The 22,229-nt window shown below is 38.7% G+C and overlaps 1 protein-coding gene across 1 annotated transcript in view; it reads right to left on the bottom strand.

The window, feature by feature from the left end:
- The window catches only part of LOC126174895 (ER degradation-enhancing alpha-mannosidase-like protein 2), a 92,771-nt gene that overhangs the window by 54,436 nt on the left and 16,106 nt on the right, over positions 1-22,229 (bottom strand). The window contains exons 3-5 of the mRNA XM_049921318.1: positions 21,457-21,642; positions 15,688-15,931; positions 3,012-3,342 (exon numbers count right to left, since the gene is read on the bottom strand). Of these exons, the coding sequence (XP_049777275.1) occupies positions 3,012-3,342; positions 15,688-15,931; positions 21,457-21,642 (761 nt within the window). The remainder of the gene's footprint in view (positions 1-3,011; positions 3,343-15,687; positions 15,932-21,456; positions 21,643-22,229) is intronic.

Here is a 22,229-nt window from a genome sequence, read left to right as displayed (position 1 = left end):
AGAGTCGAGGGGCATGAAAGGGAAGCAGTGGTTGGGAAGGGAGTGAGACAGGGTTGTAGCCTCTCCCCGATGTTATTCAATCTGTATATTGAGCAAGCGGTAAAGGAAACAAAAGAAAAATTGGGAGCTGGAATTAAATCCATGGAGAAGAAATAAAAACTTTGAGGTTTGCCGATGACATTGTAATTCTGTCAGAGACAGCAAAGGACTTGGAAGAGCAGTTGAATGGAAGGACAGTGTCTTGAAAGGAGGATATAAGATGAACATCAACAAAATCAAAACGAGGATAATGGAATGTAGTCAAATTAAATCAGGTGATGCTGAGGGAATTAGATTAGGAAATGAGACACTTAAAGTAGTAAATGAGTTTTTGCTATTTGGGGAGCAAAATAACTGATGATGGTCGAAGTAGAGAGGATATAAAATGTAGACTGGCAATGACAAGGAAAGGGTTTCTGAAGAAGAGAAATTTGTTAACATCAAGTTTAGATTTAAGTGTAAGGAAGTCGTTTCTGAAAGTATTTGTATGGAGTGTAGCCATGTATGGAAGTGAAACATGGACGATAAATAGTTTGGACAAGAAGAGAATAGAAGCTTTCGAAATGTGGTGCTACAGGAGAATGCTGAAGATTAGGTGGGTAGATCACATAACTAATGAGGAGGTATTGAATAGAATTGGGGAGAAGATAAATTTGTGGCACAACTTGACTTGAAGAAGGGATCAGTTGGTAGGACATGTTCTGAGGCATCAAGGTATCACCAATTTAGTATTGGAGGGCAGTGTGGAGGGTAAAAATCGTAGAGGGAGACCAAGAGATGAATACACTAAGCAGATTCAGAAGGATGTAGGTTGCAGCAGGTACTGGGAGATGAAGAAACTTGCACAGGATAGAGTAGCATGGAGAGCTGCATCAAACCAGTGTCTGGACTGAAGACAACAACAACAACAACAACAACAACAACAACAACAACAACACCTAAAAAGATGTACGGTTATTGCATGCCGGACAATGCAAGACCACACATCGCCAATGCTTCTATGACAGCAATACGAAGTGTTTTTGTTGGTAGGATAGTTGACTGGCCTTCTTGGCCTCCAAATCTTAATCAATATGATCTTTGTCTTTGGGGAATGTTAAAAGATAAGGTATATTAAACCAATCTCCACATGCTTGATGAGTTGGAAGACCGGGTTTGGCTAAACATTTCCCAGATTTCAGTAGCCAAAATTCATTTGAGTGTTTGCTAAAGTTCCAGGAGATGTCAGGCTGCTCTTACCATAGAGGGAAAACACTTTGAGCACCTACTAAAAATATAGGTAGGCAGGGGAACGTGCGCACAGCTGACTAGTGACAGAGAGTTGATTTATTCCATGTGTTCTGTAGGATCATCTCTTTTTATGCACTCAACTCTAAAAAGAGCTTGTGGTTTACATTCACTGTCATCTTTATAATTTGGACTCAAGGCAAGGGCAACCTCTGCTCTTTCCTGGAGAACCCTAGCTACCTTCCTAGATGTCATGCTCCACCTCTCAGACGAGCAAAAAAAAAAAGCGAGGGGGTCGGGGGAGCTGTGTTCATATCAAATTCACTAACCACCAACAGCACTTCCATTTTGACACGTGCCAACCATTCCAAATTAAAAGATCCTCCCCTAAAGCCTTGGCTTCCAGGTGTGTCGCATCTGCTGTGGACAACAGGCCTTAGCCAAATATGCTGATAACCTGGCAAAAGCATTTACAGGCAGATCCAGCTAACCCTCGTTACTTAGAACTCTTCTAGTCACCCAGCCTTTGAGAAACTCAATCACAGCCTTCACTTCAGGCTTTGACTGCCTCCACTATGTCCTGAAATAAGGTATAACCTAATACAAATCAAATCCTCAATCACTCAAGAGTAATATTCCGTTGCTCAGCCAAATATGAAATAGTTTATTCCACCCTCCTTATCCCATGCCTGCTTCCAATCCTGCACCACATGGCTCATTCCTCTGTGAGTGACCCATATGGAAGTCTTGTCCACTCACCCATCCATCACCTATTACTGCAGTCCAATCAAACATTTCCTATCCTATAAAATGTAGCTATCTCATAACAAGCAGCTATGTTATTACCAACTGTGTTGCTATCACTGTCCAGCTTTCTTTGTGCAGATATCAATGAACAACCTGTCTTTCTGTAAGTACAGTCACCACCAAACTGTGGTTAACTGAAATCTTCAACGACCCAGTTGCTGAACATGCTGTATACTACAACACTACTTCAGTACCTGTGCTCTCTGGTTACCGGTACAGCATCGCCCGGTGCCAGCTCATCTGAATTAGGTAGATAGGAACTGTCCCAACTGAATATCCTCTGTTCATACAATCTCTCTGATCTAAGGCTTTTCTAGTTCATTTCCACTTCATTACCCTTAATTCAATTTTCCTTTGTCCAAACCTTGCGCTTAACTTTCCTCAGTCCCCCTATTTCACTTTGAAAATAATAACCTCTGCTTTGTGATTTTAGGGCACCAAAATCTAACCCCTACAAAGTCCCACAGCATAAAAATGTATGTCCAACACAACTTTGTGGAAATATGCAAGCAACTGCTCGAATGTCCCATCTAGAGTATCTGCAAAATATTGATTAACCTCCGGCCTTTCAGTTCATTACTACTCTTGTTAAAAATTGTTGGGTTTTTGCTTCAATTGTGGACATTTTCTATAGTTTTGTTCTCTTTAATGGACTGTAATTGCAACTATATCTATGGTGAAATCTCTTGGAATGACCTCGAATTACTAGTGTTCAAAACATTCACCGAGTACCAAATTATGCTTGAGTTACAGGACCACACCCACTCCCTAAGTGACAGCCAAACTAGGGGAGATATTCATTGCTGATGCAGCCCCAACAAATTCTATCACTAGATGGAAATACGCCACTTACTCAATGGTGAGAAAATTACACTCATAACAGTGTGTGCTCTCAAACTGCTCTTCGAAAAAACACGCACAATCAAAAATCAACCTACCAATGAGACTGAGCACTCCAGGCCAGTAAGCTTCAAGAGACTGGAAAACAGGCAGAGTCACCTGCCCCTTGGACATTGACACCCAAAGATGCCAGTCATCACGACTCAAATATTTATCAATAGCTGAACGCCCTTCTTGAAACATGCGCATCAACTCTGGTCTCTGCAATAATATAGCTCCCTTTGCAAGATATTCATAATAAGAATCCACTCCAGCACCTATTCCAGCATCTTGTGCAGTCCATTTACCAGTCTGCACATCAATATGATTTCCCACTAGGCCAATTGCAGAGCGATGATTATACAAAGCATGAAGTGCATTCATTGCCACCTGCAACAAACAATGTATACACTACATCAGTGTTAAGATATTCATAATAAGAATCCGCTCCAGCACCTACTATGGCATGTTGTAGAATCCCCTTGTCAATCTGTAAATCAAGTTGATTTTCCACTATGCCAATTGCACAGAAATGGTTATACAAAGCATGAAGCGCATTCATTGCCACCTGCAACAAACAATGTACATTACATTAGTGTTACATGGGTAAGGTGCTGCTACACTACAACAGGTTGTTAGCAGCAATTCATTAATCAGTACATGGCATCAGTCATTCCACGTCAAATCAACACAGGTGTCAATCCGACCATCACCAATTTTCATCATATTTGGTGTGTTCATTGCACATGACAAGAGAATGAAAAATGCCAAATTACAGAATTGCAGCACAAGTACAACCTAAGCAGTGGCCACAAAAAATTCTCAGATAATTTTGGAAAGGCCTGGGAACAAACTTTCAAATAATATGCAATGTGGACATTCAATCAATTTACATAATTAAGGCCAATGACCTTATTCTTTTGACATTAAATACCTCAAAGCATGTCACCTTCAAAATTCATGAAAAAATATATCTCAAGTTGGGATGATATTTGGATCAACTTTTGCAACACTAAGATGAGGGGAGGGAGGATTTTATGTCTACCTCTTGCAATGAAGTCTTCTACCAGATTCCATAAATGTTTTAAATTTTTAAATCAACTTAATCCAATGTAAATGTTACTAGCAGATTGCTACTTACTGTAAAGAAGACAGTTAAGTGTAGACAGATATAATTAAAAAGACACTTACATAATGCTTTGGGCCTCAGTCTTTGTCAGCAAAAGAGAAACATACCATTCCAGACCAAGCTGCCGGAGTTGTGGTAATGTGTGCATGGGTTGTACTTGTTTGTGCATATGTGTGGTGTGTGTCGCTCTTTTGCTGATGAAGGCTGTGGCTGAAAGCTTTATGTAAGTGTCTTTTAATTTTGCGTGTATGAAACTTAACATGTCTTCTTCACGGTAAGTAGCAACATATCTTTTCCTACATTGTTGATATTCCTATCTGGAGTTTCCATTGTTTGATTTAGTCTTACTAGTAGATGTGACTCTTCATAACGAATACCATTGAAGATTTTCAGGTTCAGGACACTAGTTACACATCAATATTTCTTTATAAGATATGTTGGGAACAGCAGTCAACAATAAGTAACAAAACTCGTAATTTTTTGGAGGTAACCCACCCATGGTAGTACACGTTATTGAAAGTGCGTTGATATTGTTAGAGACTACTACAGGGTATTTTTAGGTTCTTGATCCTACTTATACGTTAGTACTGCTTTATAAACTCTCTCTTCAATGTAAGTAAAAAACAATTAACAATTTTTTTCAAAATTTTTATGGGTGGGTGCAAAGTACCCCGTCCCCCACCCCCTCTTGATAACATGTTACTGCATCAAAATTACAAAGTACCGGAAAAGGCATTAACTATTTAAATGGTAATGTGAAAATGCCAACAAAACATGCATGGAAAGCATGAAAAATAGGTTAAATTTACACAAACGAACAATGACAATGACACTTTCCTTGATGTTGATCTCATCCTCACTGAAGGTCAGCTACACACTTCTGTGCACATGAAACCTACTGACAAACAGTACGTACATTTTGACAGTTGCCATCCTCTCTGTGTCAAATGTTCCCTCCCACAGAGCCTTGGCAATTGAGGCAGAAGTATTTGTTGAGATGCAATATACCATCATTCTCACCTCAGCCTTCACTGGATGTAGTTTAAAACCTGATTTTTGGGCTATCACACTCAATCCTGGTACTGCTGATCCCTCAAAAAAAAAAACTTCAGAGCACACCACTGGTCACTCAGTATTATCCTGGTCTGGAATGTATTAATAAGTTACTTTGACAAGGCCAAGACTTCCTAAAATCATGTCCTGAAATGAGATCCATTATGTCCAAGATTTTGCCCACCACACCTAGAGTAGCTTTTCGTCGCCCTCCCAATCTCTGCACTATCCCTGTCAGACCCTATGCTCTTTCTGCACCCATCTCCTCACCTTATGGCTCCTACCCTTGGGACCGGCCCCGCTGCAAGACCCGCCTTATGCGCCCTCCTTCCACCACCTACTCCAGCCCTGTAACTGGCAAAACATATACTATCAAAGGGATAGTCACCAGCGAAATGACATGTCATATACCACCTGCTATGTATACACTGTTCAGCCTTTTACATTGGCATGACTACCACCCAGTTATCAGTCAGTATGAATGGGCATAGGCAGAGGGCTTATACAGGCAACACACAATACCCTGTTGCAGAGCATGCTATACATGATAGCCATACTATCGGAGCCTGTTTCACCACATGCACCATCCAGATACTTCTCCCAGACACCTGTTTTTCAGAACTCTGCAGTTGGTAACTAGCATTACAAAATGTCCTTGGTTCTCGCCACCCACCCGGCCTTAATTTATGCTAATTCCTTCTGTCTCAGTATTTTATCACAGTAGTTACTCCTTTCTTCACTCCATTTTAGTTTTCTACATCTTTCATTTTCTGGCTTGTATATTTTTTGCTGTCTGCCTACACCCCCCCCCCCCTCCCCCACTTCTGGGTGACTTTTCTGAACTGTACCACTTTTATTAAACATCTACAGTCCTTTTCCTTCACTCCTCTTCTGTTCCCTTCAACTCTTCTGCCAGAAGAAAGAGCCACTGGCTCCGAAAGCTTGTAAAAGTTAAATCCTTTTGTGTGTGTGTTCCCCTACTGCTGCTTGGTGAGATTTTTCATTTATCCGTTTACATTATATTATCAACAATCGATTATTTTTGGTGAAAAGGATAGACTGCTACTACTCATCGTATAGCGGAGATGTCGAGTCACAAACAGGCACAACAAAATCAGTATTAAACATGTAAGCTTTCGACCCCTCACCCCCCCCCCCCCCCCCCCCCGCCTCTCCCAACACACACACCTGCGCGCGCACGCACACACATGAGCGCTGTGACTGAAGGCACTGTGTGACTGGCAACAGATGAGGGAAGTATGTGTGCCCAGATAAGCAGTGAACTAGCAGCATATGTTTGAACCTGATTCAGTAAAAGGTGTTATTTTAAGAGTTACAATTGGACATGAGCATTTGTAGTAAAGTTTTGCAAATTTTGAACCCTTGCATGACCAACAGCTTCAGACTAATTTGGATTGCTAAAAAAACTATTGCTTTAACTTAAGAAACTTTGCATTCAACTAATTTGTTTGATAGCTGTATCTGTCTGTCATTATTTCACCTACCAGAAAAGGGAAAGCTGCTACTCATCATATAGCGGAGATGCTGAGTCGCGATATGCACAACCAAAAGATTCATACAGTTATAGTTTTTGGCCATTAAGGCCTTTGTCAGCAGTAGACACACACACACACATACACCCCAGGCAAACGCTACTTGCAAACACTTTTCCATTGTCTGATTATTTCACCTACATTATATTATAGGCAGTGGATGACAGGATGTGAGACTTTATGCACAGATTTGTGTTAAACATTGGATGATAGAAGTCTCGCTCAGACATGCACTGTAGTCCAATACAATGACATACTGTAAGAGCTTTTCACATCATTACACACTTAATTGCTGTTCACAGTAGACAAAAAAAGCTTGATCTAGAATTATTTTCAAATTACATAACAAATAATTAGGCTTCTGTCTTCACTACAGTGATAAGAGGCTACATTTTCATTTTCATTACAGTCCTATACTTTAAGACAAATTAACCATACTCCAAAGTGACTGATGAGACATGCTGTTTGGCAATATCAAAGCCATCTCATGTTCATAACAAGAAAAATGGACAGACGTACAGTAAAAATGATACAGTATGAGGCACAGCCGACAATGGTGGAAAGTTTAAAGGGCTTGGGGAGTATAATACAGTAAAATGGAAGAAATGAGTGGACAAGGAGAAAAAATTCCCAGATTTTTCCTGGATCTCCCGGTTAAAAATACATTTTCTCCCGGGTGAAAATACGCTATTGCCATCTTAAGTGACAGTATACTTTCCCTCGGAACTGTAAAACTTATCCTTTGATAGGATATGGTTTTTACAGCAGCGTAGAATTTCCCGGCAAATTAGAAAATGATACTCGGGGGGGGGGGGGGGGGGGGGGGGGGGGGGGGGGGGGAATCTTTGATTTGCAGCAACATGTACGCTGCATATTTTCGTATTACGAAAGCATAAATTTGAAGTCCACCAACAGGAAAAGTTAATGGTTTAAATTAATATACATAGTGTTGCTACAAGAAAAGCAAAGCTTTCGCATATAATATTTGTCTTGAAGATTAATAAGCTACAAGAGAGGCTAAGCTTTCACTTATAATGTTGATCTATTTAGCGCATGTTACACTTTAATATACACCACACAAATATGCCAATATGCCAACAAAATTTTTAATACCGACATAAATCTCTGATCTTCTGGGCTCGAAATTCTTATAAATAGCTCGTCATCAAAGATTTGATTTTTAAATAGACCAAACACACTGTGGTTTAAGAAATCCATCATACAATTCTCGCACATACTTCATCTTGCGTAAAAGGAAATTTACTTTGAAAATAACACTTTCCTAACAACAATTCACAATATTTTCCCGTGACTGTTAGAAATAGATTCATTTCAGTAGTTGTCAGAGAGCGCCAGATAAGAGACGTCATCGTGCTTGCGCAGCTATGGTGATGTAGGAAGCCCATATGTTTGTACGTGTAAAACATTAAAAGAGCTTACATTGTGTCATAAAAGAAACAAGACATCAGAGGATACTCCAAGAGCGTCAGAATTTGGTGAAGCATACTAAAATGCATAGTTCACCTTACAGTGCACATTGGTATGTCCAGATTCTCAATGACGTGCCTCGACCAAATATGAAGCTTCTCAGTGTGGTTTTCGGGACATACATTTTCTCGGAGTACCACTACTGTATTATATCATGTTTGGTTCTTTATTATGGCATAATGCCATAGTGCTAGAAGATGAAAACATGCACCTGAAATGCAGCGAACAGTTGAAACTAGCCAATAGTGTGGCATAAATTGACTGCCTCAGCAGGAAAGCTTAATACAAGCCAAATTTATTTATCAAACCGACAAAAATAACTTCATTGTTCTGTAAGGCGATTAATGCTTGACTGTCAGAAAGGTGGAAATAAAATAAAATCTGAAACGAGTAGCATAGTTTACCCTTCCGTAATTATGTGAATGTATTTTAATTCACTTGATAGCTCCCAGCCACAGAAATCCGTCTTGTTTTCATTTGATGTGAGAACAGTAAATGAAAAGGAAACTGAAAAATCAGTAAATGTGAAAACGTGTCACGTGGAGACTACTCTTTCCCCCCCCCCCCCCCCCACCCCCCCCCCCCCCCCCCCTAAACTATAACTCAGACTGCTCTTTTCAAAAATAAGTTCATTTTGTAGCGCACATCTTTCTGAAGAGTCTGATACATAAAAGATATGTCCTGTAGCACCTCTCCTGTTCCCAGTCGGCTGGTTTGACATTCTGCCCCCCCCCACCCCCCCTTTTTGTAAAAAAAAAAACCGCTCGCCATTAATAAAGGATAGGATTATTTGTAACCAGGAGAACAAGAACTCTTCAGAAAAACTGGACTCTTTATTGCCTGTTACTAATATCTTGCTCTTCTGTGTGACATAAAATTAAATATAGGACACCTAAAACCAGTAAGGACAAGAGACTGGCAAGACAGTACACATTTCTTCAATCCTTAGGTCCTAGCGATTTTTCTCTCTAATCTTGCTACATCTTTACATGGCGTGCTTTAGTTTCTGCGAAAGGACTATTACCTTATCAAAGTTCATCAAACGTTTAGCTACATGAAAAATGGAAATGTTGTTGTCTAATACTGAAAAAGCTGTTAATACAAATAGTACCCAAGACTGGTGGGGTTTCTCGAACTGATTACGTCTATTTTGTCACTGTGTGCTGAAGAAAACAAAATAGGCCTTTCTAATACTTCAGCAATTGAAACACACACCAAATAAGCGAGACTGTTTTAGCAATAATGATCATTTTTATAATACATCAGAATATAATTCACGAAGTACTAATACGAAATACCTATTTGGCCTACTATAAGCAAAAAGCTTTATATTAGGAAATAGTTTCACGTTTCATTCATACACTCCAGTTTCTCATGTACGAGACTGAAAAGTAGTAGAACGAAATTTTTGTATAAATTTGGAATCGTCATATTCTTCCATAATTTGTGTGATGTCCCCGTTTCTTCTCCTTCCTCATTCTAACAAATGGTCTTGTCATCACTAATTCTGTAACTATTCCTACCACTGTCAAAACTCATTCTCTGGTTAATTTCACTAACCCTGCCACAATCACCGGTTTAGTTATCCAGCGATTATTCTCCGGTTAGGCGTTATTACGTGTTCATACAACGCATTTTCCATGCTACTCTCAGAATGGAACTCAAGCGGCTGCTAGCCGGTGATTACAACTGGCCCTGTCTCATGTAGCGATCTGGTCAAAAGATTTCTGTCAAAATTTCACTTTCTTGAATACACCGAGAAGATAATACGTAATCTTTCTTACCTGTTAGTCGTTTATTTCCACTCTGGTAGTCTGAATCTATGGATTTCGCTAGTAATTATAACAACACTGAACATTCGCAAACCGAAACAACCACATAAAGAAGCAGCACCTGGCATTCACCGTGTAGTGTCCCTTTTGCAATATTCACCATTATCGAGGTGAAACATAAATCAAAAGGACTGTATGCGACTCAAAATGAACTGCAAACATCGATTTATCTGCGAAAGGTAGTAACACTAACTGTAAAAATATTCAATATAGATCGGTAGATGCAGAAAAGACATTATTTTTATTGTATGAGATTATAATGTGTAAGTAATTAAAAGCAGTATTATTATCTTTGTAAGAGTATAAAACACAATGCAATGCTCATTCTTCTGTTTAGTCTGTTTTGTTCTGTTCGTTCTGGTGTTAGCAGGAATAAGGTACGCAAGCTATTGTGTTGTGCTAGCATTTGTTTCTGTCGTTATGTAATTGCAAATATTTAATGGTGTAAACTGTGTCTTAGTAAGAATATATTAGTATAAAGTGATCTCCGTGTGTTATTTTGGGTCTAGTGCAGCAGGGGATACAACCCGTCGGCTTTGAACAATGACGCCATTCCTTAGTCATAGATCTTAATGTCTTCACTTCGAGGCATAGATAATAGCGATCGCTTGATATTCGGTACATCATTAAACGTGTGATTTAATTAACTTAATTGTTTGTTTTTTATTCGGCCGGTACTTAATATTTTTCGTAATGATACTGAGGTAATGTGGATTGTGTTTTTTGGCTTTTGAAAAAAAAAAAAAAATTTCACGAGATAGAATAAACTGATAAAAAAAACTAAACTGAAACATAACAGCTTTTGCTGTTATGTTTCAATTTCGTTTTTTTACTGATTGCTTAATAAAGTAGGATCAGTTTATTCTATCTCGTGAGTTTTTTTTTTTTTTAAGAAAAAGCCAAAAAACACTATTGCTTAATAAAGTAGGATCAGTTTATTCTATCTCGTGAGATTTTTTTTAAAAAAAGCCAAAAAAAAAAACACTTATTAGCTACTGAAGGGAGCTACAACACTAAGAAGAATCGCTTCTCGGCTTTTGACAAGATCAATGTTTATCTCTCTCGCATTCCTTTGTTTCTCAACATTCTCCTCAGCTCTTTCATCTTTGTAATACATGCTCTCTGGCGACTTGTGACGTCATTGTTCAAAGCCGACGGGTTGTATCCCCTGCTGCACTAGACCCGTTATTTCAAGAACCTACACCACATTTATCTCATGAAAAGAATATTTAACGAAAATTATTTAGCATGTTTCCACCTGCTGCGGAGCGAGTAACAGTGATCTCTGACTGTTAACAATTAGCCGCCATTATGCGGTACATTTAAAAACATTTTTTCACAGCACAATGTCTGATAGCCAGAGCCAAAGAAATTATGTAAAAATATTCAGTGAGTTAATTGAAGGAATCCAGTGAAATAGTTTTATTAAAACTTGTCTATTTTCTGTGATAGTAATAATTTCACATCAGTGAACTGGAGCTGAGTAATACTACGCTTCTCCATTTACAGTAATTTGTAGGGAGCCTGGCGCTCGATAAAACCAGATATAATACGTAATTGGCAACCTACAAAATTCATTATTTTGCTTATTATATCTCTTTTGAATTTTTTTTGAAAGCTAAATGTAAAAACTAACTTCATTAAAAATCAGTAACAGATCACGATAAATCATAGGACAAACAAATTTACTAGGAGAGTGTTTCCTCTAAATAAATAGTTACATTTTTCTTAAGAGATGTAATAACCGGTTCGGCTTTATTCCGCTCAGCTCGTATAGCCCCATCCCGTTTTGTCTGCAGGAAAGTATATTTCTAGATGCGACGAGGATTCCCCTGGCAGAGACATCAGGTACACTATACACGCATTCAAAAATCAACTTATAATTCATTCAGAAATCAACTTAGAATGTGTTCAAAAACCAGCAGGGGTGCGTTTCAAAATCATATGAATAATCGATAGACTGATGTGCGCTGGATGCTTTATGAAACAAGATTTTTTTTTTCTCTCTCAAGAATATGAATTTGCCCCTTCCCTCTTAATTGCCACACAGTTCAGATACCCTGGTTTGCCCTCACTCCCCACTAGATCCGGGCCTGCTGCACACACGTGAATCTGGCAGCTTGGGCGTGCCAGTAAAATTTTTCCAGGTATCATGTGGCTGGTTGCTGCTTACACAGCCAACAGCCACATTTCTGTAGCCAGAAGCGGGAGAAAGTACTACACATAAGCAACTCAACTGCGCGTGTGCATGAGCCCATTCATAACTGATTAAATGAGTCTAATGTAAACAGTTGTGGTGTCATGCTCATCGAAGGCAATTTGTTGTTATGAAGCATTGCTTAGTCTTCTGAAACCCTTTGACACACTTTGCTGTTGGCAGACGCTTGTACGAGCACTGTGTTATTTTATATGTCACATTTTCTTTGCAAGCAAAATTACAAAAATTTAACTGAAAACTAAAACAACAAAAAATTCCAGGAACTCTAAAAAATTCCCCGATTTTTCCCGGTTTTCTCCCAGATGAAAAAATTCCCAGGTTTTTCCCGGATCTCCCGGGTCGTATACACCCTGATAAATGAAAAGGCAAGCCAAGCTGACTGTTTTATGTGAAGTGTGAGGTATGATATGGGATAAAGAAGTCTCTTGGAAAAATAAAAATGTGATATACTAATCATATTATATAGTAAATCAATTCTGTTGTATGTTGCAGAAATATACGTCATGAAGAAAAAGGGAAAAAAATAAGGTGTGAGCAAGTGAGATGGAGGTTTAGAGAAATGTGATAGCTCCAAAAACGGTAAAAATGAGATGTTGATTGATTAAGGAGATACCACATGAGGATCCCCTACAAAAAAGAGAGAAAAGTAGAGTAAAACCATATGGGTATATTAAGAGAGTGGATGAGACATGAATGCCTCGTAAGACGCACATGATGAGATGAAAGGCAAGAGATACAAGTGGCTAAAAAAACTGAAAGAAAGGACGCGGAAGAGAGAAGACGACTTGGCCAGAGTAACAGCAGAGAGAATATGAAGAGGTTGTGTTCCAAGATTACAATGGTATTATTCTCTCTATTATGAAAGCTATTAGTTCCCTTACTTCCACAACTACAATAACTTTCTGTAATTATCTTTGATGTCATTAAAGTACTGCACAGGCATGCCACTACTGAAAATGTCTCATCAAATGTTTTTCATTTAGGAATAAGGTCGTCTTGCACTAGATAATGCCCTATATGAGGGGAGAGCCATTCTGATTTTTTTCTCTCGCTGGAATGTAATACATATCCATCAATACACATTAATTCACTGCCTTTATGAAACTCCTTTAGCTAATGAAATTGCTTTTATTCTTCTCAAAATGTCCCCTCATTTTTTCATTGAAATTTCTCTTTGTGCTTTTTTCCCATGTTCTGTTGTTTCAGTTCATTTTTTGTTCACAAAACGGTGATTCTCAACAAGTGTTCTGAACGCATCTCTGTCCTGTGTCATGCCACCTCCAACGCCAATTCCCTGAAGATCTCTACAGTTTCAAGCAGCTAACAGTTCTTAGGTTTTGCTGAGATGACAAGATGGAGACTTCTTTCAATCAGTATAACATCGTTCAGTATGAGAATGTGACCAAAAAATTTTAATCACCTTTAACTGCAAGTGTCAGGCATTTTCTCAATATGATGATATAATTCCAGGTATCTACTTCTCATTAAAAATTTCCTTATATTTTATTTCTGCCATGATAATACTGAAGTCTCAATTTTTAGGTTTGATTGTCAGCACTGTCTAATACGCCAAATGAACTACATCACTAATATGCGTGGATGTCTAAATATACCAAAATCTTTTTTTAACATTAGGCATGTTGCTACTTGTAGAATGAAAAAATACATTACCTATAAAAAAAGACAGACTCAAAAGTGAAGCAATAAAATAAACACCAATACAAAATAATGACTAGAAGTTCTGCTCTCATAAATGGTCAATTTTAAAGCCGCAGTACTGTTTCAAGAAGTTACGAACACGAAGTTTTCTCACAAATTTAGTTATAAAGCTGTCTGATTGCAGGAAAGTGCTGGATCAACCATTTAAAGTTACATTTGCTCCTGTCATTAAAATTTCCCTTTACTACAATTTAATTACAATTTCTTCTACAATAAATTGAATAAATACTGATAGAACAGTTCATGGCTGTACTGTCAGTTCACACTGCCCAATGGGCACAATATTTTGGTGATCAGACACATTGCTATTATCAGGTGAGCTGACAAAAGAACCGGCAGTAAACCCGTGAACTGTTCGTTCAACAAACATGCTGGAAGAAACTGAAGAATACTGACTGGAACTGGAAATGAGGATTTCCAACTACAGAATAAAACAAACATTTTGAGTAAAACTGGTCACAAACAACCACAGGGGAAAGTCAATAAATAAATCACAAATGCTAGTTTATCTTATACCATGTTTAAATTACATGCACATATTTTGCCAAGAGTCAGTAGCATGTGTATGCTTTGTTGTAGAGGCTGTGGGGCATCGCATGGCAGCCAGTGCAAGATGATGTATGAATGTACATGAGTAAAACAGTGTACAATCATGAGCTTTTTGTGGGCTAAAGGACTGTCTGCAGAAGAAGGGCATCATGAAATGCATCCTGTGTATGGTGGCTTATCTTCAAAAACTGTGTTCAATTGGATCTAGGAGTTTAACAAGGAAAGGTAAACACCAGAGTTTGGGAGCATCCATGTCGTCCTGTGGCTGTGGCAACTGAACCCACAATGCAATGTGTGGAACAGATCTTTTGTAATGAGCAGGGTGTTACAATCGATGATGTAGTGGGTGCTGTAGGCTGTTCACATGGAACTGCTTTCATCGTCACACATGAGCAGTTTAAGTTTCATAAAGTTTGTGCATGGTGCATCCCCTCCAAGTTAACTGAAGAGCACAAAATGAACAGAATGGGTCTTGCAGCACCTTATTCAGTATTCTGAGGAAGGAGAGGACTTCACAGCATGGACTACTGCAGGTAATGAGTCTTGTGTTCACATTTTCAACCAGGATCCAAAAATTGTCAACAGAATGAAAACATTCAATCTCAAAAACAAAAAATCAAGACAATTCCATCAGCCCACAAGGTTATGCTCACCCTGTTTTGGGACGTCCAACGGGTCATACTGATGAAATTCTAGCACCATGGCAAGACTGAATTCCGTGTCATATTCCACCACTCCACAGGAGCTCCGACAGATCATTTGCCGCAAATGACCTGGCCTCCTGACAAATGGAGTGATTCTTTTGGATGACATGCCCGCCCTCATGTAGCAAGACAAAAACAGGAGTTGTTTTGAACACTTCATTGGGAATGGCTGGAATATCTGCCCTACAGTCCTGACTTATCCCAGTGACTTTCATCTGTTTGAGCCCCTAAAATCTCATTTGCATGACCAACATATTAAAACTGATGATGGCATACCCAAAGAGGTTACATATTGTGACAGCAGTCAAAAAAACTTCTTCCTTGCTGGTTATCAAGGACTTGTAAAGAGACAGAACATGTGTCTGAATGCAGAGGGTCTCTCTGTAGAAAAGCGAAATAAATTTCAGCTAGTTATGTTGATTACTATTGCCTCTAGCCTGTTTTGTGACTTATTTATTGACTTACCCTAACATGTAGCAGCAGAGCATACCTCCTCAAACACGGGGTCACCTGTAAGCCTGGAAAGTGTCCCCATTTCAAGAATGAATGTGCCAACTCCAGCAGTACACGTGACACTTGTCTCACCAGGTGGCACTCCATAACGCAGATTCACTGTACCATATGGCATGCCGGTTGCTGTGTCAAAGGCAGCCAATAAGCGACGGGCCATATCCTCAGCCAGGTGCAGTAAAGGTCCATTGCAAGGCCAACCAGGCTCAACAGGAACTCCAGCCCTGAGAAGAAGTGATAGTTATCACAATTACATGTAGAAATACATACTTTCCTTAGTGACCTCCGGAAATAATACTTCACTACATTTACTAGGTGTTCATCGCAAATGTCAGGGGGGCTGACATTTTTAAATGAGCCAGTCAACGCGATTCCACATCCCCAAAACTATTCCTAACTGTTTTCAGAGCCTTAAAATGGGACAATTCAGACAGAACATGTGTTAATAAAAAATATCTGGTCTTAGTAATTTTTGCCAATAGTGCTGATAAACTTCAACTGCAAATGGAAATACTTAAAAGAGTAATTTTCAAAGTAGCCCTAAAAATCAACTGTAAAATGACTAAGGTAATGTATAATCAAAACACAGAAAAGGAAATATTGCATATTAACAATGAAGGCACAGAAGAAGTTTGAATTTTTATATTTAGGTCAGCTGAAGGCAAAAACTGGATGGACAACAAACAATACCAACAGAAAAGTACAAATAGTCTGAATGCTTTAGGTATATTAAATAAAATTCTAAAAACTAAATTTTTGATGTATCTGAACTGGACAATTTACAGTAAGGTTCGGTTCGGTCCAGTCCAGTCCTAACATGCATTAACGCACACGAACACGCGGCCGATTTCAAAATAGTTCAGATGACGAGCAGAACAGCACATTAGTTGCTGCAGTTACTCTCTTGCAGGCTGTTTCAGTTTCAGATATCCTGTTAGCGGATGTTCATCAGCAGAACTACACTTTTCACATAGAATTGAAAAATCAATTATATCTGGATGAAATTAAAAGATGAAAAATGGACTGAGATATCTCAACGATTTGAATAGTACACAATGTTTCCTCACTGAATCACAGCTATCGATGGTAAACATATCAAAACACAAAATTCACTGAAAAATCTTTTGATGTCCAGCACAGAACAACAGCCTTTTCATTACATGTATGACTCAGTGGCACCTCTATGTGGTGAGTAGCTTTTCATATTGTTGAAAAATCATTGCATCTACCAAAATAATGACCGTAATGGAAAAACGCCATATGGCACTCCCTTACGTGATTGTAGGCAGGGCTTAATTTTGGCCAGAGAATGCTGGAATGGTTTTCCAGCACCTCCCAGAGTTTTGTTTTAAAGTCTCTGGACCAAGTTGGCATTAGAGATTTAAAATAATACATGTGTATTAAACAGCAGCATAACTATTATTTGCTACTGCGCCAGCAATGGTGAATGTGACAACGGGTGACCAGTGTGATGCAATGGGCAGGTGTGTGTGTGTGTGTGTGTGTGTGTGTGTGTGTGTGCGCGCGCGGGGGGGGGGGGGGGGGGGGGGGCGACGCGCGCGCGCGCAAGTTAGGCATTGATTGTAGAAAACAGCTGACTTATGAAAAAAGATTGAACTTTCAGCTAAATATATTGAGTGTACTTTTGGTACAACATGTAGTAAGTGCAGAATACTACACTGCCCAAGAGACATCAGTGTGAATTGTGCTCAACACATTGTAAAAGTGATTACAGTACTTCATAACTGTGTTCGACATAGAGAAGGATTTCTACACAAAGACAACTTGGAAAGATCTCTTTCCCCAAAATGACCTAACCACTTCATAAGCAGGCAATATTCTGGCTAAATTAACCCACTACTTTTTCAATGAAGATGGACTCGAATGTACAGATTGTGTCTTACGAACAAAAGTACATTTGTTACCAATGAAGTTTTTCTTACCCATATTTTTCTCTTTATCTTGAGTTATTTCCCTCACAGAAGATCAAAACCAATTCTTCTCACACTCACTATCTAAAGATTTATTTATTTATTTATTTATTTTGTGCCCTTCTGATGCCATATTCTATATGGCCTTTCTTTTCTACTGCATCAGTTAGTAGCTCGATGTTAATATCTCACCTTCAGTTTCACTCATTTTTCTCAACACTCAACAAAGAAAAATAATAGTAACACACAGAAAATGTGTCTGGTCATGATGGAAATACATGGTCAACAGAGCAGCACATGGGCGCCATATACTTTTCTAACCCTGCGTCAAGGCGTGTTCATCTGCGTCTAGAGAATTTTTCCATGAACACTGCATTAATGTCATCAGCATTCATATGGTAAGTTGAAAGTTGAATGATAGATGGCTAAAAGTGTGATTTGAAAACATGAGTTAGATTTCCATCACTTGAACTTAGCCTAACAGAGTATTAAAGGCTCTGACGTACGGCAGTGAGACATAGACGTCTAATACAAAAACCATTCAAAACCGGGGAATGACAAGTGAGTAGTGAAGAAATGCACACAGGGAATTATGAGATGAGAGAGGAAAATAAACAATAGGATGGAGGTGAAGACATAAAAGAAATGACTGCAATGAAGTGGGAGATATGTATCCATATGCAAATGGAAGGTGGATGGACGGAGGAAGTTCTTACTTGGATTTTAGGAGGTTAGAAAAACCCCCCACACTACAATCTGAAGGTAGGTGGGTAGACAATGTTAGAAAATGTGCAATAAAAAAGTCTAGGTGTGGCCTTCACCCAGCAATGGATGCCAAACTGACAATTAAATGTATTTCATGAAATTTTAAGGTGGACAGATAATTTTTCAGTATATCTGACAATAATATCACTTTTCTGTTGAAAACTTTAAAACATACTCCACACTTATTATATCATCATTTAGAGTAGGTAATTGATATTCTGCTTATTGCTACATTGTTAGTTTTTAGAACATGGTAAATGCAGTTAAAGTGTGACATGCTTTAGTTGGTAAAGCATGAATAATGTACAGGGTCCGGCATAAAAAACTCCCCGATTACAAAGTAACGTGCAGCGAACAGTAGAAGGAGCAGAGTGGTGGGGGGCGCGTCGTTAAGTAGCTGCCTACGTGCCGTTTTCAGTGTACGCCATGGCGTAGTCTGGTGAACATCGTGCCTTCATAGTGGAAGATTTTATTCAAAATGGCGAATCGCCTATTAATACTCAACGTGCTTTTCGCGTTCGCTTTGCGCTCGGACGACGGGACCCTGTTCCCGATAAGAAAACAATTTATTCTTGGGTTGCTAACTTTCGTGAGACAGGTTCCGCATTAAAAAGGAAACCACCTGGACGACCACGGACTGCAACAGGCCCCGTAAATGTTGATGCAGTTAGAGCTTCAGTCCAACAATCTCCTCGACGATCCGCTAAAAAGCATGCGGCAGCATTACGGATATCTGATCGAAGTGTGAGAAGAATCTTGCATCGAGATCTTAAAATGCATCCTTACAAACTTGTAACTACGCAGGAACTGAGTGAAATAGAGAACGTGTGGTTCCAGCAAGATGGTGCTACAGCCCACACAGCGCGGCAGTCACTGGCATTGGTGAAGGAAATGTTTCCTGGACATGTGATCTCGTTGCATGGAGACATTGGCTGGCCCCCACAATCGCCGGACTTAACGCCCTGTGATTTCTTTCTTTGGGGCTATTTAAAAGCAAAAGTTTATGAACAACGTCCACAATCTTTACGAGCCCTGAAAGAAGCAATTACACAAGAGGTTGAAGCTATTCCACCTGAAATGACTCAAAGAGTAATGAATAACTTCAGGGAAAGACTCAATCAGTGTGTCGACAGTGCAGGAAGCCATTTAAGGGACGTTTTATTTAAAAAGTAAGGCCATAAGAGTATTTTCTAAAATGGCATAATATGTACTTTTATTTAGTATAAATAAAATTGTTCTACCTTATTTGGTTTTGTTTTTATTAGCTTTCCTTAAAGGGGAGGTTTTTCTGCCGGACCTTGTACATATTATGGAGCAGCATGCTATTATTAGCTGAATTCCTTCCACTTGAATGTCAGTAAGAAGGTGTGCCACAGTTGAGAAGCTGGCTTAAACAAATTGTGAGTTGTTACTCTCTGTGTTCTGAGAATACTTGCTGGTAGATAAGGAGGACTTCACTCTGTTCAAAGTATCTCATTATGTTTCAGTTCGAAACATGTTATAGACTTCAACAAAACACAATATCAATGATATTGGATGTTAGCTTTGTGAATCAATTCTGTTGTCCTACTCACAGACAGGAGGGATCTATGCTATTTTCCAATCACTGTGCGTGGTTTTGTTCCAGGGATTTATAGCATATTATAGTTAAAATGAGAATTTACTCATATGCAGATTATGTATAAAATGTGACAGAAATCCCATCACGCTCTGGAGCCCTGTTTAACTTTTGTGATTTTAGCGGTTTCTCGATGCCACTAACACTAATATCTGTTCTATCACTCATCTCTGCAGCAGTGCAAGAAGTTAAATGGTTCACAGCATCAGTATCCACCTTAGCAAAGGAACATTCAAAACTTGAGTTCAGTATTTCTGGTTTTGCTTTATTACCCTTAATTTCAATTCCCATGTCATCCATGAGCGGCCGGACACTAAATTCAATGTCTCTGACAGCCTTTCAATATGCCCAGAATATTTTTGGATTTTCTGCAAGATCTTTCAATAATACTCTGCTACGATAGTCACTGAAGACTCCACATGAGATCTTTCAATAATATTCTGCTAGGGCAGTCACTGAAGACTCCACACATGGTCCTCTTGACAGCTAGAACAGTTTCATTCAGTGTCTCTCTTTCTATGGCCATATGCTTTGTTTTACCCTGTTACACATAAATAATTGTTTCTCAGAAGTTTGTTTATAGTAATTATATATAGCATGGATCATGCCTCCCATCATGAACCGTTCTACTAGGTACACATATATCCAGTGTCTGCTCCACAATTCTTTTAAATTTAAGCCATATTTCTTCTACATTCTCCTGTCTGGAGATGTGACACAACTGCCTCTTATCCAACTTAACACCACAGGAAAAGACCTCCTTACATTTAAATTTATATTAGATGTTAACAAATTGCCCATTTTCACATATGTGTTTCATGTTATGGTCATTCTGTGTTTTATATCCTCTTTACTTCAGCTCTCATCAGTTATTTTACCACCCAAACGCCACAACTCATTTAGCACTTTTAGTGTGTCATTTCCTAATCTAAAATCCACAGTATCATCTGATTTCATTCGACTACATTCCATTGCTATTGGGTGTTTCTTTTTTAGTTCATCTTATAACCTCTTTTCAAGATTATACATTGCAATCAACTCCTCTTTCAAGTTTTTGCCATCTCTGACAGAATTACTATGCCTTGCCAAACTTCAAAATTTTAATTTATTCTTCCTGAAATCCAATCCCTTTTACAAATTACACCCTCTCTTACATGATCCCTATTTGATTTTGTGTTGCTAACATTGTACTCGCCTGACCAGAAATTCTATTTTTCATACCACAGCATTTAACTAATTTTCACTATACCTAACATGGACCTATCCATTTTTTTTTCCAAGTTCCCTAATATACCTGTTTGGTTAAATTAACCACATTCCATGCTCTGACATGTAAACTAACAACTTAAATTATGCAGTTTATTACTGTTGAATCAACAACACACTGTTAACAATAACAACTTCAAAATTATTTTATATCTGCTGAACCACTTACCTATAAGATAATAAGTGAGCACTTAACAATCCTCCTATAATGCGAATATTGGTTTCAAACACAGATACATTAATATTTGCATCAAAATTGGCATGAGTGGTGACTATGTTCACAACTCGCTGGAATTCTGTGTAGTTTCCCATAACAGCCAATGTATCAAGAGCATCAATCAGTGTCAATGAATAACTGCAACAGTGACACAAAGTTGAGTTTAGTATTAACAAACAACAAAAGAAAACAATTACAAGAATATTTTAAAGTTGCTGACAGATTAAAGCTGAGTGCCTGACTGGGGCTCGAACATGAGACTTTTGCCTTTCACAGGCAAGTGTTCTAGCAACCCACAACCCACCTGCAAAGCTTCACTTTCACCATACCTCTTCTCTAACCTTACAAACATCACAAGAAGTTGATCTACACACTTTGTGGGGCTAGCACTCTTGGAAGGAAGAACACTTAACAGAATTTTAAGACAAGTGCTGTGCTTGTACCACTGTTGGCTAAAATGGAGTGCAAATCCTAAGATAATCAGTCTTTCCTATCAGCTAGTAAGATGTCATGTTTCTGTGGTAGTCAGAAGACAGGCTAGATGCAGTTCTTCATGCTAGTCTAGCATATAAAAGCCTCTTCATCTCTGCATAAATATTGCAACCTACATCCTTTTGAACCTGCTTACATTATCAAATTAAAGGTTCCTTGATGTCACAGAATGTGTGCTATCAACAGATTCCTTCTTTTACTCAAGTTGCACCAAAAATGTTTTTTCTTCTGTT

The sequence above is a fragment of the Schistocerca cancellata genome, chromosome 3, assembly GCF_023864275.1.
Source record: "Schistocerca cancellata isolate TAMUIC-IGC-003103 chromosome 3, iqSchCanc2.1, whole genome shotgun sequence".
NCBI lineage: Eukaryota > Metazoa > Arthropoda > Insecta > Orthoptera > Acrididae > Schistocerca > Schistocerca cancellata.
Note: the sequence above shows the minus strand (reverse complement) of the source record. Positions and strands in the feature narration are given on the sequence as shown.